Source organism: Microchirus variegatus (genome assembly GCF_963457635.1).
Source record: "Microchirus variegatus genome assembly, chromosome: 10".
NCBI lineage: Eukaryota > Metazoa > Chordata > Actinopteri > Pleuronectiformes > Soleidae > Microchirus > Microchirus variegatus.
The window spans coordinates 3285489-3300827 of NC_139811.1; the positions used below are offsets into that span (position 1 = coordinate 3285489).

The window sequence follows — 15339 nt, forward strand, 5'->3', positions numbered from 1 at the left end:
ACTATCACTTCTGTCGTATATTTGTTTCACAGTAAATCCGTCAAACACATATTACTGTTTCATTTTTAACCATAGACATGTTATTGCCAACAATGGCTAGTGCGGAGAGGTTTGCGTCCATGGTTTTTTCCCCAACCTCTCTGTGAACTCTGGCTACTTCTTATGTAAACAGAACGCAGCGTATCATCAAAAATCTCACAAATTTCTATGAACTTCATAACTACAAAGGCTACGTCATTCTGTGCTTAAAGCTAACAGGGCTCACGCTAATCTTCCCACCACTCTGGGCACTGTCAACGAAATCCCTTACGTTTAAATTTGAATATAAACTCTGTTTGGCTGCTTTGATTTCAAAACTGTGTGATTAAATTTCTATTTTAAAAAAATGGAAGACGACCAGCTGTGTTGTTGGCTAATGTTAGCCTAAACGCTAATAGCATCCAGGCTACCACAAAAACAGCTAATCATGGTGTGTTGTTGTTTTTTAACGTAGCCTGTAGCTAACCCCACATTATAATATTAGCATAAATGATATCCCAGTCTGGGAAAGACACATGTACATTATATATATTATATAGTTACAGTTAATAAATACTAACGGGACAAATACGGGGATGTTTAAAAAACAAACAAAAAAAAAAAACATGACAAATCTATTATTTTTTTCATTCAGCTAATTTTCTTTAGCTCCGAAAGTGCACAACATGACTTACTGTTTATCATTTTTATAAGTCATTAATGTTTCATTATTTACAAAATGACCTTTGAGGCCAATCTTACAAAAAACATTTCTTCTGACTTTTGGTCTACGTTTAGCGGAGAAACAGACGAAGCTACTGTTTGTTTAAAGGCCGTTAACATGAGACATAAAGCAGGAAGAACAGTGTCTAAAATAAAACTAATTAATAAAAAAACAAACCATATTTTTACCATCGTGACGGCTTTTCAAGTGTGGTTTTAAAAACGTAAATAAACGTTTGTGCTCAGGAACCTAAAGATTAGATTGTTTTGTTTCTCACACAGTAAACACTTGAGCTGCTGTGGAATCATCGGGCAGCATCATCCGGAGAACGTCAACGCTGATGGGTCATCGCAAATTCTTTAATCTGAGCGATGGGAGCGTTTGACACATCGCGTTGTACCGTTCGCACATTTGATTTTGTCTGTAAACTCGGTGTGAACGCAGAATCACGAGTCAAAACTACAGTCGCAGATACCGGTAAATTCTGCTTTTAGCGTCCCGGTTGTTGTAACGATCAGGCGTCCCGATGCTTTTGTCCATATAGTGAATCTATAACGACCAGTTTGAATCTTACTCGTAAAAACTGATTCACAGACATTTGAAAGTGTAGTTTTGACACATATCTGTGACACGATGATTCCAGACACTCAAACTTTGGCGATTAAACGTTCAAACTGCTCGTCATCATTAGTTCAGGTTTAAAGATACGCGACTCGACTACAAAGGTAATGAAGGTCAGTTATTAGGTTAAAGCGTGACGTCACACACACACACACACACACACACACACACAAACACACACACACATACCGCAGGTCAAGTTTGTGACGTTCAGTATTGTTCTTCACGTCCAGGAACAGCCTGAAGATGCGAGAAATGACGTCGGCAGACTCGTCTGTGCTTTAAAACTCGTGTCTGTGATACATGTCCGGGTCGTAGTATTTGGTGACCACCACTCTGTTGGCAAACTTGCGGCCGGTGAGGGCCTGCATGGCCTTCTGACAGTCGGCGGCAGAGACGTACTCCACGAAGATCTGCAATTCGAAAAAAGGTATTTACACATGAAAAGAAAAATCTGCTCCTGGAAACATGCCACCACTTTTTTTTACGCAGACCCTGACCAGACCTGGTGGATGGATGATTAATAATAGATTAATGAAATAATCTTCTAGGAAATTTGTCTGGGGACCGCCCATCGGTGGTTTCCATCCCAGTGTTTGGGAAACCATTGGTTTAGCGTAAAGTATTGTGCCTCAGGGTCTCTGCAGGTTTCAACACGTCAAATTTAAGACTTTTTAAGACATTTTTAAGACCAAAATGAATACAATTTAAGACCCATTTCAAATCCATACTGGCAAAAAAGTACAAAAGACATGAAGGAAAATTGGAGCCACAAATCGTTGAACTCGCCATTCGGCTTAGCTGCGGGCTTTCATTAAGTTTTCTCCGCTGCTATGCTAAGCTAAGCTAACACACCGCGGCGCGCGCACAGCACACTAGCTAGTTGTGCTCGATAAATTGTCACCGGGCAGCACAGGTGGCCGCGTTGGTTCCGCGTTGTAGTTCTGTTATCGCATCCTCAAAAATAGAAACATTTCAAAGCGAGACTGAAGTTTATGCATGTTTTAAATAAAAGTAACGTTAATAGATTTTTAAGACCTTTGAAAATTCAATTTAAGGACTTTTATGAGATTTTAGGAGAATTTAAGACATTTTAAGGCCTTAAATTCAAATTATTGGATTTAAAGGGACACTGTGTAGTATTTATGGGTTTATATAACCCAAAATCCACTTTTGTATACATATTATGTGCTCCTGCATTGTCTAGTCGCTGTATAATATTCTTTGTTTCATTTTCGTAGTGTTTCAAAAAGTCATGTAAAATAACATGGTCGCGGTTGCATAGCCACTGTTAGCAGCGAGACGCCATGTTTCTACCGGAGCCTGGAAGGACAAACGCGAGAGAACAAATCAAGCGTCTCTTTACTTGTAGCAGAAGTCCCGCCTCCTCTCTCTCCGCTTCGTCTGCTACGGCCGCGGTAGCTCCGCCCTCTCCCTTCGCCTCACGAACCTCATCTGCTGACACGGAGAAAGACGACGAGGACGACATTTGACCGGCTGAGGATACCGTAGCGCTCAGGGAAGGGAGGGGGTGAGCAGAGGAGCAAGTTCTTTGTTGTAAATTTCAGCCTCTCCTCTAGATGGCACTATGAACTACTTACTTCACCTTTAAGACTTTTTAAGCCCCTGCGGCTACCCTGTGCCTCTACTGCCCTCTCTGGTCAAACACCACGCTACTGCGTTCAAATTCTGCCATTGGGACCCTCTATGGTCCAACCACGGTGAGCTCACCTTCCCACAGCCGGGGACTTCCACGCCGTCGACAGGCCGGGGGATCTCGATGGAGCGGACGCTGCCGTACTTGCAGCACTCCTCGCGGATGTCTTCCAGGATCTCCTCGTAGTCTTCGTCGTCCACCAGCTCCTCGGGCATCACCATGTTGAGGAGACACAGCACCTCCGTGGGCATGCCGGAGTTCTGCAGCCTCTGAAGCCCCGGGACCTGCAGCGTCACCGGAGTCTCTATGATGGAGGTCTGCGGCTCACGCATAAACAACATTATTACATTTTTAACGACTTAAACGACGACTCGCCGCACGAAATCTGCACCGACTCATATGTTTGCTACTTCATCTCCCTTCTAGAGGATATTTTCAATATATCCCACTCACAGGATTTGCGTTTTTAGCTCCCACGCTCGCTCTTTGGACGATCAGCTTTTTGTCTCCCAGTTGCATCCCGTTGAGTCCAGCGACGGCCTGAAGTTGAAGATGAAGATGAAGACAGCACGTCAAACAACACAACAACGACTGAGCTCAACAGAATGACTTCAAATCCGTTGCTTCAGTTTTGATCACATCAAAATGGGAGTTGTGAGATTCCCAACAGGGTTCCTGCACGTGACATCAAATTCAAGGACTTTCCAGGACCAATTCCCTCAAATTCAAGTTGTTTTTCAGGGAGCACGTGAATAAAGTCCTACAAAACGTCAAGGTTTGTTTATTTTCTGGATATTCAGTTTGTGTATTTCCTTCCTGTCATCTCTCTCTTTCTCTATCTCCTCACTTGCAGGCTGCAGGATCCAGATCCCGTTTTGAGGCTATTATTATTATTAATGTCATTATCAGCTCTGCTGCTGCTTATATAGACAGGGGCGCAGCTTGTGAACAGGCAAGGCAGGCAACTGCTTGGGGCCCCCGAACTGAAATGTGCAGTGAGCAGCCGCCTCCCCGTCCCCCTTAAACAACAATGGGCGATTTGCAATGACATCTCAGTAGGAAACCTCCCTAAAGGGGCCCCACCTCACTTTAACCTGTGTGAAGTTATCGTTCTGCAAGTTGGAAAATGAAGAGGATTATTTACAGTGTAATGCATATCCTTTTTACTCAGTTTATATGTTTTTTTTCAGTTATTTATAGTATTTTATTGTCCTATATATTTATATTGTTTTATAATGTGGGTTATTTACAGTGTAATGTATTTTTTTACTAAGTTTATATAGTTTTTTAAAAGCTATTTACAGTATTATATTGTTCTTTACATTTATATTTTCACATACTTTTTTCCATGTTATTTCATTCATTTTGAAAAAAAAAATATTTTGAAATCGTACATTTTTTGTTGGCGTCAGATTATTTGTAACATAATGGCGATGAACACTGGTTGGAAGGAAGGGCCCCCTGGGAATATTTGCCTAGGGCCCCTACAGACTCTAGAATCGCCTCTGTATATAAATGACATTGTAGTTCTATAAACTGATTCAGAACTCTCTCTTGTCATCAAATTCAAGGAACACTTTCCAGGAAAAAAAAATTCTAAACAGACTGAATGTGCTGACCCAGCGCAAGATGGGAGGACAACTTTTTCCTAATTTCAGAACCTTTCATGACTGAGGGGGAAAAGATCGTCACCTCTGACACAGGGAAGACGCCGACCGCCGTCGTTACCTGATCGGTGGCGCTGACGTCCACATATTCACAGAAGGCGTAACCCTTGGACAGTGACGTGGCACTGTCCTTCACCAGGTTGAACGCTTTGAGCGGCCCGAACGACGTCAGGAGCTCCTTCACCTGCACAACAGAGTCGGACAGCAACGCGTGAGACTGATGATCCACGTCTCACCTTATTCTACACACTGAACTCTACATAAAAACACATGTGCTTTCATAATCTATTTGACATTTTTTGGGATTTTGCATTTAGAAGAGCAAAGAGAGGACTGAACAGAAATCATCTCCTGACACTGAGGTTTTCTGAATAACAATTATCTTCATTTTATTCTGTTGATTATTATCATTATTATTATTATTACTATTAATAGTAAAATGACTGACAGTTCATACAGACCAACCAGCCTGGAAACTGAAAGATAGAACAACTAAAACATTGAAAATCAGACGTAGCTGAAGCTGGAATCAGAAAAACTTTAAATTCATCGATAATCATTTGATCAGCTACAAGATTAAGTTAGGTTTTATACAGAAATAGAAAATAATCTGATGCAGTCTTATATTGTGAGATTCAGAGCCGGCCCAAGACGTGGAGAATACTATTATTATTGGTTTACAATAAAGCTTTACATATATGGTATCATAAGTGATTTAGCTTTATTTGTCCTCGTGTTAAGCTAGTTTGGTGTAAAAATAACACAACTACAATTAATGCAATTCATCATAGTGTTACATTTCTCATCAATAATAGTCAAGTAGCGGTAGATCCAGCTTAGGGCCCCGTAAAGGCTTGGGCCGGCCCTGCTGAGATTCTATTGTGAGAAAAATAAAAAAAAATAAAAAATGGTGAAAAAAAATGTGATTTTAGAGTTGGCGACTGAAGCAGAAGAGTCGCACAGTCTGTTCATTATGTCTTACCTTTACATTAAAAAGGCTACATCAGCCCAGTCCAACACGTCTCCCAAAGATTATATTCCAGCACATTTCTACTGCAGTGCTCACAGGCCTCCAGACCTGTGCTGTGAAACCACCACAGATGGTCCAGAACGCGGCGGCGTGCCTGGTCTTTGGACTTAAACGGTCACCCCTCTGTTCACTGAGCTCCAGTGGCTACCATTAGCCGCCCGCATCAAATTCAAATCACTGATGCTAGCCTACAAAGTACTTAAATGCCCCTCTAAAGGCTCATGTTACCCCTCGACAACAGCGTTCCACGCTGGTGGAATGACCTACCGAGTGCTAGCAGAACAGTCTATCGTCAAGAAGCGCTTGAAAACCCAGTGTTTTCAACTGAATATAGGTCAAAAATAATGATTTTGGTGATTGCGGTGTCCAGGAAACTTGGAGCTGCGTGGTTCAGGAACAGCAGCTGTGTTGTTTGCTCAGGGAGCACATGATTTTCTTTGAATAGAATAAAGTCCAACCAAAAAGTCCAGGTTTGTTTATTTTCTGGACATTCAGCTTGTGTCTTTCCTGGCTGCAGGATCCAGGTCCAGTTTGGAGGCTGTTATTATGATCTTCATTAGCAGTAGCATATTGTCATTATTCTTATGCTATAATTAAAGGGTCTCTGCAGCTGACTGTATAAATGACATTGTCCTTTCTCCCCCCACCCCCTTCCTTTCCTCCATTTTTCCTTTCACCCCAACCTGTCTAGGCAGATGCCGCACACATCTTTGTTGTTTATTTTCTGGACATTTCTTGGTTTTTCTCAGCTGTCGTGCTGGTAACTGTTGGTCAGAAATGTGACGTAGTCGCTCTGGAATATAATTTTTAGGAGACAATTGTTGGCTCGTCTTAATCATCACCCCCCCCCACCCCCCCCCCCCCCACCCCTTCCAAAAAAAAAAAACACCTAAATCCCCGCCTCCTAAACGCGCTCCAGGTGCATGATGGGAGAAAGAAAGCAGCCAGTAATGGAGCCTGCCGGCTCGCAGTGTATCCGTGTGAGGACCAGAATGTCTTACTTGCCTTGTGTTACATGTTGGCATGGCAGCAGTAGATGAGAACTACTGAACAAATTATGAGCGCAGACTTAACGATCTTACAGGCCCCTAGCTGGGGACAAAGTGGGGGGAACAAAAAATGAAAGAGCTGTGAGTATCAACGCAGTGGAAGTATTCAAAAAAAATGAAATTTGAAAATAGATTAGTCAGTGAATAATAATAATAATAATAATAATAATAATAATAATATACATCAGGCTACATGTGCACTGAGAGTGGACAGCTCGGCTGTCGCTCCACTTCATTTACATCTCACTGTCAAAGTTCATATCGTCAAAAGAAAAAGTCCAAACTCCCCCCCCCCCCCCCCCCCCAACCTGCCTGATTTATTACCCACAATCCCTTTCACTGAGCAGCCAAGATGGAGAGTACAGTTGTGACAAATGTGATAATTGGATATTGGTTGTTTTATTTATTTATAAATCATTCTGACCAAGACACAGCACGTGTTGAGTGTCACGTTTCATAAATAAATGCGTCAGTGCCCTCTAGTGGACACAGGACATGAATGCAAGAAATAATAATAATTTTCTCTGGGGACTGATGTCTACGGAAGAGTATTAGGGACAAATGCAAAAAAAAATAAAAATAAAATAGCATGAATTCGGAGAAAAAAAAGTCAAAATTTTCAGATTAATCAGATTTTATTTTCTCAGAGTTCTGACTTTAATCTGAGAATTCATTGCTGGGGTTTTTTGTATTTTTTTCCTCATTTCAAAAATGTTTTTTACATGTTGCCCTTATTCTCTTACGTCTGACTTAATTAATCGACAACTATTTTGATCATCTATTCACTATTTTTTATAATAATTCAAACCAGTTTCTTTGATTTTTCAGCTTCCTATATGTGAACATTTTCTGGTTTCTTTGCTCCATGAAGCAAAGAAACCATTAAAACTGAATCATTTTTAGTTTGTGGACAAAAACATCAACAGTTTATGGCACAAAGAACTCATCAACTAACTAATGGAGAAAATAATTGAATGAATTATGGAAATAATCCCTTATGAAGCTCTAATTCTGACCAAGGTGGACTTTTTCTTTGACAACACAGACTCTAACAAATGAGGAGAAACAACCAAAGAGAAATAAACGTATATAAAACTGTGCTTTATTGTGTGTTTATCGGCCTCTAATATGAATATATTGGACGTTGCTTACCTTTCCTAAATCAGTTTGCTTAACATGAGACAAGTATAAGCAGTTTACTCAGAGAGCCGCGTCACAAACAAATACTAAAACAAGGAATCAGAGAAAAAGAGCACAAGCTATTGGCATTTAAATATAAAAGGAGCAGCTTATCTGCTGTAGGAGTTATTCAATATTTACACTGGGAAATAATAATGCTCGATTTTTTTGGTTTTCTCCTCATCACAACAACACTGTCTGTTTTGTGTGTTTTTCAGGTCATAGAGGAACAAAAGAACCATATTCTGTGCATGTTTTAGCGTGATACGTTTCAAACTAACTAAAGATAAGAACTCCTGTTCAGTGTTCAGATCAATACCTGGTCGTCGTTGAGATAGTTGGGGAGGCCTCCGATGAACAGTTTATGGGGAGAATCGGGAACGACGGTGGACACGACGCCTGCGAGGAATAAAGAGAATGAATAATACGTTTTCCTATCGTTAAGTTTAAGAAACAAAACACCACGAAGGACACACCCGGGACGTGGAAAGCCGGCTGCTCCGAGATACCAGGCAAAGGTCGATAGTCGTGAGGTCGTCGGATCTTCAGCGACTGACCCTGGAATATAATTCCGTCGAAGGCCATGGCCTGCGTCGTCTCGTCTACAGATCGGAACTAAAAAAGGGAGATCAAGTTTCAGGACGTTTCTGTCGCAGATGCAGACACTTACGACGTCATCGAAATCCTGAAAGTCCAGTTTACGAACAACAATTACACTCTACGTGGTCGGTAGAGTTCTGAACTCACCCGCGGAAATAAAAATGCTGAAGCTCCAGTGAACTATGCAGACAGTGTAAGAAAAGTTCTGAGTGGATTTTGGGAATTCTGAAGAGGAGCTAGTGTGATGGGGTTAGGGTTAGTGCTAGTGCTAGGGTTGGGGTTAGTGTTGGTGTTAGTGTTGGTGTTATGGTTGGGGTCAGGGTTGGGATTGGGTTTAGTGTTAGTGCTAGGGTTGGGGTTAGAGTTGGTGTTATGGTTGGGTTTAGTGCTAGGGTTGGGGTTAGTGTTTGTGTTATGGTTGGGGTCAGGGTTGGGATTGGGTTTAGTGTTAGTGCTAGGGTTGGGGTTAGTGTTGGGGTTAGTCTTAGTGCTAGGGTTGGGGTTAGTCTTAGTGCTAGAGTTGGGGTTAGTGTTAGTGCTCGGGTTAGTCTTAGTGCTACGGTTGGGGTTAGTGTTAGTGCTAGGGTTGGGGTAAGTGTTGGGGTTCGCCTTAGTGCTAGGGTTGGGGTTAGTCTTAGTGCTAGGGTTGGGGTTAGTCTTAGTGCTAGAGTTGGGGTTAGTGTTCGTGCTAGGGTTGGGGTAAGTGTTGGGGTTAGTCTTAGTGCTAGGGTTGGGGTTAATCTTAGTGCTAGGGTTGGGGTTAATCTTAGTGCTAGGGTTGGGGTTAGTCTTAGTGCTAGGGTTGGGTTAGTGTTCGTGCTAGTGCTAGGGTTAGTCTTAGTGCTAGGGTTGGGGTTAGTCTTAGTGCTAGGATTGGGGTTAGTCTTAGTGCTAGGGTTGGGGTTAGTGTTAGTTCTAGGGTTGGGGTTAGTCTTAGTGCTAGGGTTGGGGTTAGTGTTGGGGTTGGGGTTACGGTTGTCACCTCATGAGTTTTCCCCAATCATGAGGCAACACAGATAAATGTAAGCCAGTGCATTTCAGACGCTTAGAAGCCGTGTTATCGGGGTGCAGCTAGACCTAAAAACACATGACTGACCCAGGACTTTACCATTCCAAACCGAACCGTATCACGATGGAAGCAGAGCACCGGGCAGTTTTTCCGGGAACACGTACCTCTAGGAAAGCAAAGTTCTTATCCTGATTAATCTGTACGGCGAGGACAGGGTTACTCGGAGCTTGCGAGAGGCCTGCGAGTCGCATCTGAGCGTTAAAGAACTCGGCCATGGATTCCTGCAGGTGACAGGAAACACAAGTGCAGTACAGTCAGTTGTGTTGAGTTAAGTAGAGTTAGCTTTAATAAGAGTCTTTACCTCTGTGACTCCAAAGGGAATATTTCCCACATACAGGCGTCGGGCTTGTCTGGTCATCTGACTGCCAACGATGGGCACTTGTGTCGGCGCCGCTGCCACTCCAGTGGTGGTGGACGTGGCCAGCAGAGCTATTGTTGGTATCTGTCCAGCAGCTGAGCGGAGAAAAAACACAACACAACTGAGCTCCACAACACTTTCTCTAAATAAATACTCTGTTTTATGTAAGAAATGGATCTGGTCTCCACTGGTGACGTAAAGAAGGAGTGAACCTTGCATAGCTTTATATTGCATTGGTGTGATGTGTTCAAAGCCTGGAGGAGGAACGTCCCAGTATCTGCACGTCCTTTTCTTCCTGGTTCGCCTCGGAGAGTGACTGCACACACCAAAAAAAAAGACAGGAAACGCCAGGTAAAAAGGGGCGGGGCTTATTAAATAAACAAACAAACTGATTTTCTCATTCGTACCAATCTTCAATTAAAAGATCAGATGGGTGTTATTTTCAGCCATTCACCGGCACACCTGTACTTTTACTTTCAGCCTCTCACCTGTATTTCCAGCCTCTCACCTGTACTTTTCAGCCTCTCACCTGTACTTTTTCAGCCTCTCACCTGTACTTTCATCGTCTCACCTGTATTTCCAGCCCTCACCTGTATTTCCAGCCTCTCACCTGTATTTCCAGCCTCTCACCTGTACTTTCAGCCTCTCACCTGTACTTTTCAGCCTCTCACCTGTACTTCCAACCTCTCACCTGTACTTTTCATCATCTCACCTGTACTTCCAACCTCTCACCTGTACTTTTCAGCCTCTCACCTGTACTTCCAGCCTCTCATCTGTACTTCCAGCCTCTCATCTGTACTTCCAGCCTCTCACCTGTACTTCCAGCCTCTCACCTGTACTTCCAGCCTCTCATCTGTACTTCCAGCCATTCACCTGTATTTTCAGTCTCTCACCTGTACTTTTCAGCCTCTCACCTGTACTTCCAGCCTCTCATCTGTACTTCCAGCCATTCACCTGTGCTTTCAGCCTCTCACCTGTACTTCCAGCCTCTCACCTGTACTTTTCAGCCTCTCACCTGTACTTTCAGCCTCTCACCTGTATTTCCAGCCTCTCACCTGTACTTTCAGCCTCTCACCTGTACTTTCAGCCTCTCACCTGTACTTCCAACCTCTCACCTGTACTTTTCATCATCTCACCTGTACTTCCAACCTCTCACCTGTATTTTCAGTCTCTCACCTGTACTTTTCAGCCTCTCACCTGTATTTCCAGCCATTCACCTGTGCTTTCAGCCTCTCACCTGTACTTTTCAGCCTCTCACCTGTATTTCCAGCCTCTCACCTGTACTTTCAGCCTCTCACCTGTACTTCCAGCCTCTCACCTGTACTTCCAGTCTCTCACCTGTACTTCCAGTCTCTCACCTGTACTTTCAGCCTCTCACCTGTACTTTTCAGCCTCTCACCTGAACTTTTCAGCCTCTCACCTGTACTTTCAGTCTCTCACCTGTACTTTCAGTCTCTCACCTGTTCTTCCAGCCTCTCACCTGTACTTTTCAGCCTCTCACCTGTACTTTTCAGCCTCTCACCTGTATTTCCAGCCTCTCACCTGTACTTTCAGCCTCTCACCTGTACTTCCAGCCTCTCACCTGTACTTCCAGTCTCTCACCTGTACTTTCAGTCTCTCACCTGTACTTCCAGTCTCTCACCTGTACTTTCAGCCTCTCACCTGTACTTTCAGCCTCTCACCTGTACTTTTCAGCCTCTCACCTGTACTTTTCAGCCTCTCACCTGTACTTTCAGTCTCTCACCTGTACTTTCAGCCTCTCACCTGTACTTTTCAGCCTCTCACCTGTGCTTCTTGTGGTCTCGGGACGAGCTCCTGCGATCCCGACTCTTGCGATCTCTGCTGCGGCTCCGTTTCTCGCGGCTGCGACTCCCGCGGTCTTTGCTCCAGCTGCGATGTTTGTCGCCTCGACTCACCGATCCACTGCGACTCCTCTTCTTGTGTCGTTCTCTTTCTCGCTCTGTGTGATCGCGACACACACACAAACACACACACAAAAAAAACAGATCCAGAGAGTTTTCCGTCAAAATAATTATTAGCTTTTAACGTGCCATAATCACTTTGACCACCAGGGTTCTAACAAGAGGAGCTGCTGGTCCACTGCTGCCTTGTGTGGTCAGTTTATGTCACTGAGGTCAATCTGAACAAAGGATTCCAAACACTGAAGTCACAAAATAGTACATTTGAACTCAATGATGGATGAGGCAGCAGTGGATCTAGTGTGTGCTGTGATGTTAAAATCACAGAGTTTCCTGACTTTGGTGTGGGAGAGTGAGTGGTTTACAAAATTCAACAAACCTCTGATTCACCAAGTAGCACCTCTTAATTACATTTTTCTCTACGATAATTATGATACAGAAAGTTATTGCAGTGCATTGGTGTCTCGTCTTTAATGACGTCATATTCTCATGTCGTCCACTTTGTGCCGCCTCGTATTTCTCTTTGAGAAAACTGACAGTTTAATGCGACTTCGCTTCTCGGCTAATATGGAACGTGGAGCAAAACAAGACGTGAGACAGTTTATCAAATCAATAAGACACTCTGTCTATTTCTGTGTCCATCTGATCCACAGGTAGAAGCGCTTTGATTAAATGTCAGCTTTGAGACGTGGTGTGTTTATAGATACTTCTTTGTTATTGTGAAAATAGCAGCTCTGCCTCTCTGTGCTAACATCACTGTCTGTGTTAAATTGGCCCCAAACTATTATTTTGACAGTGAAAGGACACGAGTGTCATTTATAAAAGTTTTTTTTTTTTTAAGTTTGTTTTTTTTTAAGTAAGAAAAAAAAAAAAATTAACAAATAAAATAACAAATGTACATTTGTGCTAAAACTGATGATCATATTCAATATCTAATAGTCTGTGATTATTTTCGGGATTATTTAATTTGCTGTTTGGATCATAAAACACTGATAAGTGTTTCCCAAACTCTCAAAAACTACCAACTATATGCAGTTTAATTTCATAAAAGAGCAAAATGTAAATGTAATTTTGTTGTCAGTTATCGGTCGTAAACACATAAACGTTTGATTCTTATCACTTGCACAACTACAATTTATTAAATCCATGATTTGAATGATTTAAAACTATTCTTAAAAGTCAAAATATTGATGTGCACCTGGCAGTTGCTTTAAGACAGTCTTTAAAAACCGTGAAACTGTCCTTTGATTCAGCGACGTATCGTCTACCCTTGAATATATTTAAAGGTGCCACATGTAAGAATGTGTCCAAAAACGGTTACTTCATTCAAATTCAAAATACCGAGGTCTTTTAGGTTTCGTTTTCTGACGTAACTGGCAGCCCGTGGTTGCTCGGCAGCTGAGACTCTACTGACTGCAATGATTGGTAGACGGCGGTAGGTGGCGCCACATGCAAATACATGATTTCAAAACATAAACATGATTTGCAGTCTGCAAAATATTTTTTTTAATGCAAATACTTTTGTCTGTACTGTTGTTGTTGGTGAGTTCAGTTTGTTATATGAACATTATTCATAATGTTATTATTCATATTATTCATTATTCATATTCATTCAATAGTTGCTTTAGATTTATGTTGTTGTTTATGATGTGCACCTTTAAAAACCGTGAAACTTTAACCTTTAATTTCAGCGATGTATCGTCTCAATCAAAACAGTGGTCATAATTAACAGTAATGTTCATCGTGATCCTATTTTACATCATAAATGTGCAGTCATTAATGCATTAAATACTGATCAAATCAAATCAAACATAATTAAAAGCACAAATGTAAATGGAGATTTATCAAATATCCTTTAGTAATAGATGCCGAATTAAAGAGTCGAATGCATTGATTCTGAAATGTCATGTACTCATTTCGACATCACTTGTCTTATTAAGGAAAAGTGCGGTTAATTGTAAAAACATTGCTAATTTTAAAGGGAGTTTCGCTTCTTGCTGCCTCGCGCAGGAGAAACGACGTGAAGTTTAAACCGGGATCCAGACTCGTTAGTCCGTTAGCAGCGGCTCCACGCAGACCGAGAGCACCGTGAATTTATGCTGACGTGAGGGGGGACGAACGAGCTGAGTCACCGCGGGGGGGAAATCTGCTCGTCAGGTCGATTTATTTATTCATTCATTCATAAAATAAACGCGAGGCTCTGAGGTTCCGCGCGAGCGCTGCGTTCGCTGCTAGCTTGCGGAATAAAAGCGGCGCGCAGACGGATCGTTAACGCTCACCTTGTCGATTCTCGCTCAGCTGTTTCTCGAATTCCTCGAAGTCGGACATTTTGAGGCGCAGATTTATCCGTGAAAGAAAACGACAGGTGTGTGTGTGTGTGAAGTGACAGCGGAGGAGAGCGAGGGAAAAGGCGAGAAAAGGCGAGAAAAAGCCGCTGTCAGTGCAGCAAAGAAAAAGCCTCAGAAATAATCACCGAGTCAAGACGAGCACTGTTGACGCACGACATCCGGTCACGTCCTTCAAAATAAAAGTACACGCCAGTACATTCTGGATAATGTTAAGTAGCTGGATAGTTTAAAATTAAACTTTATTATTCCGACGTTATGGAAAGTAAATGAAATAAAACGTTGTTAAAGCGACGAACACGAACACACACATTGACCAAGGAATTTAAAATTGAGGTGACCTGCCGTAACTGTGAACTATCCCGTGCTCTTATTTCGACAAGAATGACATCCGGTTAGGATATTAAGCTTCGAGGTTTTGACTGCCAGAATTTTCGAGCCTTCTCCTGTGTGTGTGTGTGTGTGTGTGTGTGTGTGTGTGTGTGTGTGTGTGTGTGTGTGTGTGTGTGTGTGTGTGTGTGTGTGTGTGTGTGTGTGTGTGTGTGTGTGTGTGTGCGCACACCAAACCAGATTTTAACCCCCAATAAGCCCTTTAAAGATGTAATATTTCCACTCCGTATGGTTTATAAAAAAATTGTGGTCCCACACACACACACACACACACATTCTTGTACTTGCTGCATACTGAGGACCAGCATTTCCACTTTATAAATCAACACAATTACAAATATCTACTTCATGAATGACATCTACAAAGAACTACTGGTCGCAGTACCATAAAATGTCTGCAGGTGGAGCCCCAGAGCAAAAAGGGCTGGAAAACTTTTTCGATTTTATTAAATTTTTTAAATTTTTGGTCCAACATTTTACAAAAACGTCATACTATACTATGTAGACCAAAATTTAAAAAAGAATTTGACAAAAAAATGTTGGTCCAAAATTTGACAAAAACGTCATACTATACTGTCTTCCAAAATTTGAAAAAAAAAAATTTGACCCAAAATTAAAAAAAAAAATTTGACCCAAAATTAAAAAAAAAAATTTGACCCAAAATTTGAACAAAAATGTTGACCCAAATTTTGGAAAAAAAATTGGCCCACAAT

At 42.1% G+C, this 15339-nt stretch overlaps 1 protein-coding gene across 1 annotated transcript; it reads right to left on the reverse strand.

Moving 5' to 3' along the window:
• Positions 1 to 1644: 1644 nt before the first annotated feature.
• LOC310932831 (splicing factor U2AF 65 kDa subunit-like) lies at positions 1645 to 14219 on the reverse strand (the record flags this gene model as incomplete). The annotated part of the gene is given in 14 exon segments (XM_083896205.1): positions 1645 to 1776; positions 3095 to 3337; positions 3474 to 3560; positions 4749 to 4871; positions 6719 to 6741; positions 6744 to 6785; positions 6788 to 6809; positions 8265 to 8344; positions 8422 to 8560; positions 9719 to 9835; positions 9916 to 10067; positions 10185 to 10288; positions 11758 to 11932; positions 14171 to 14219. Coding segments are annotated over 14 exon segments (1488 nt in total).
• Between the last annotated feature and the right edge of the window lie 1120 nt (positions 14220 to 15339).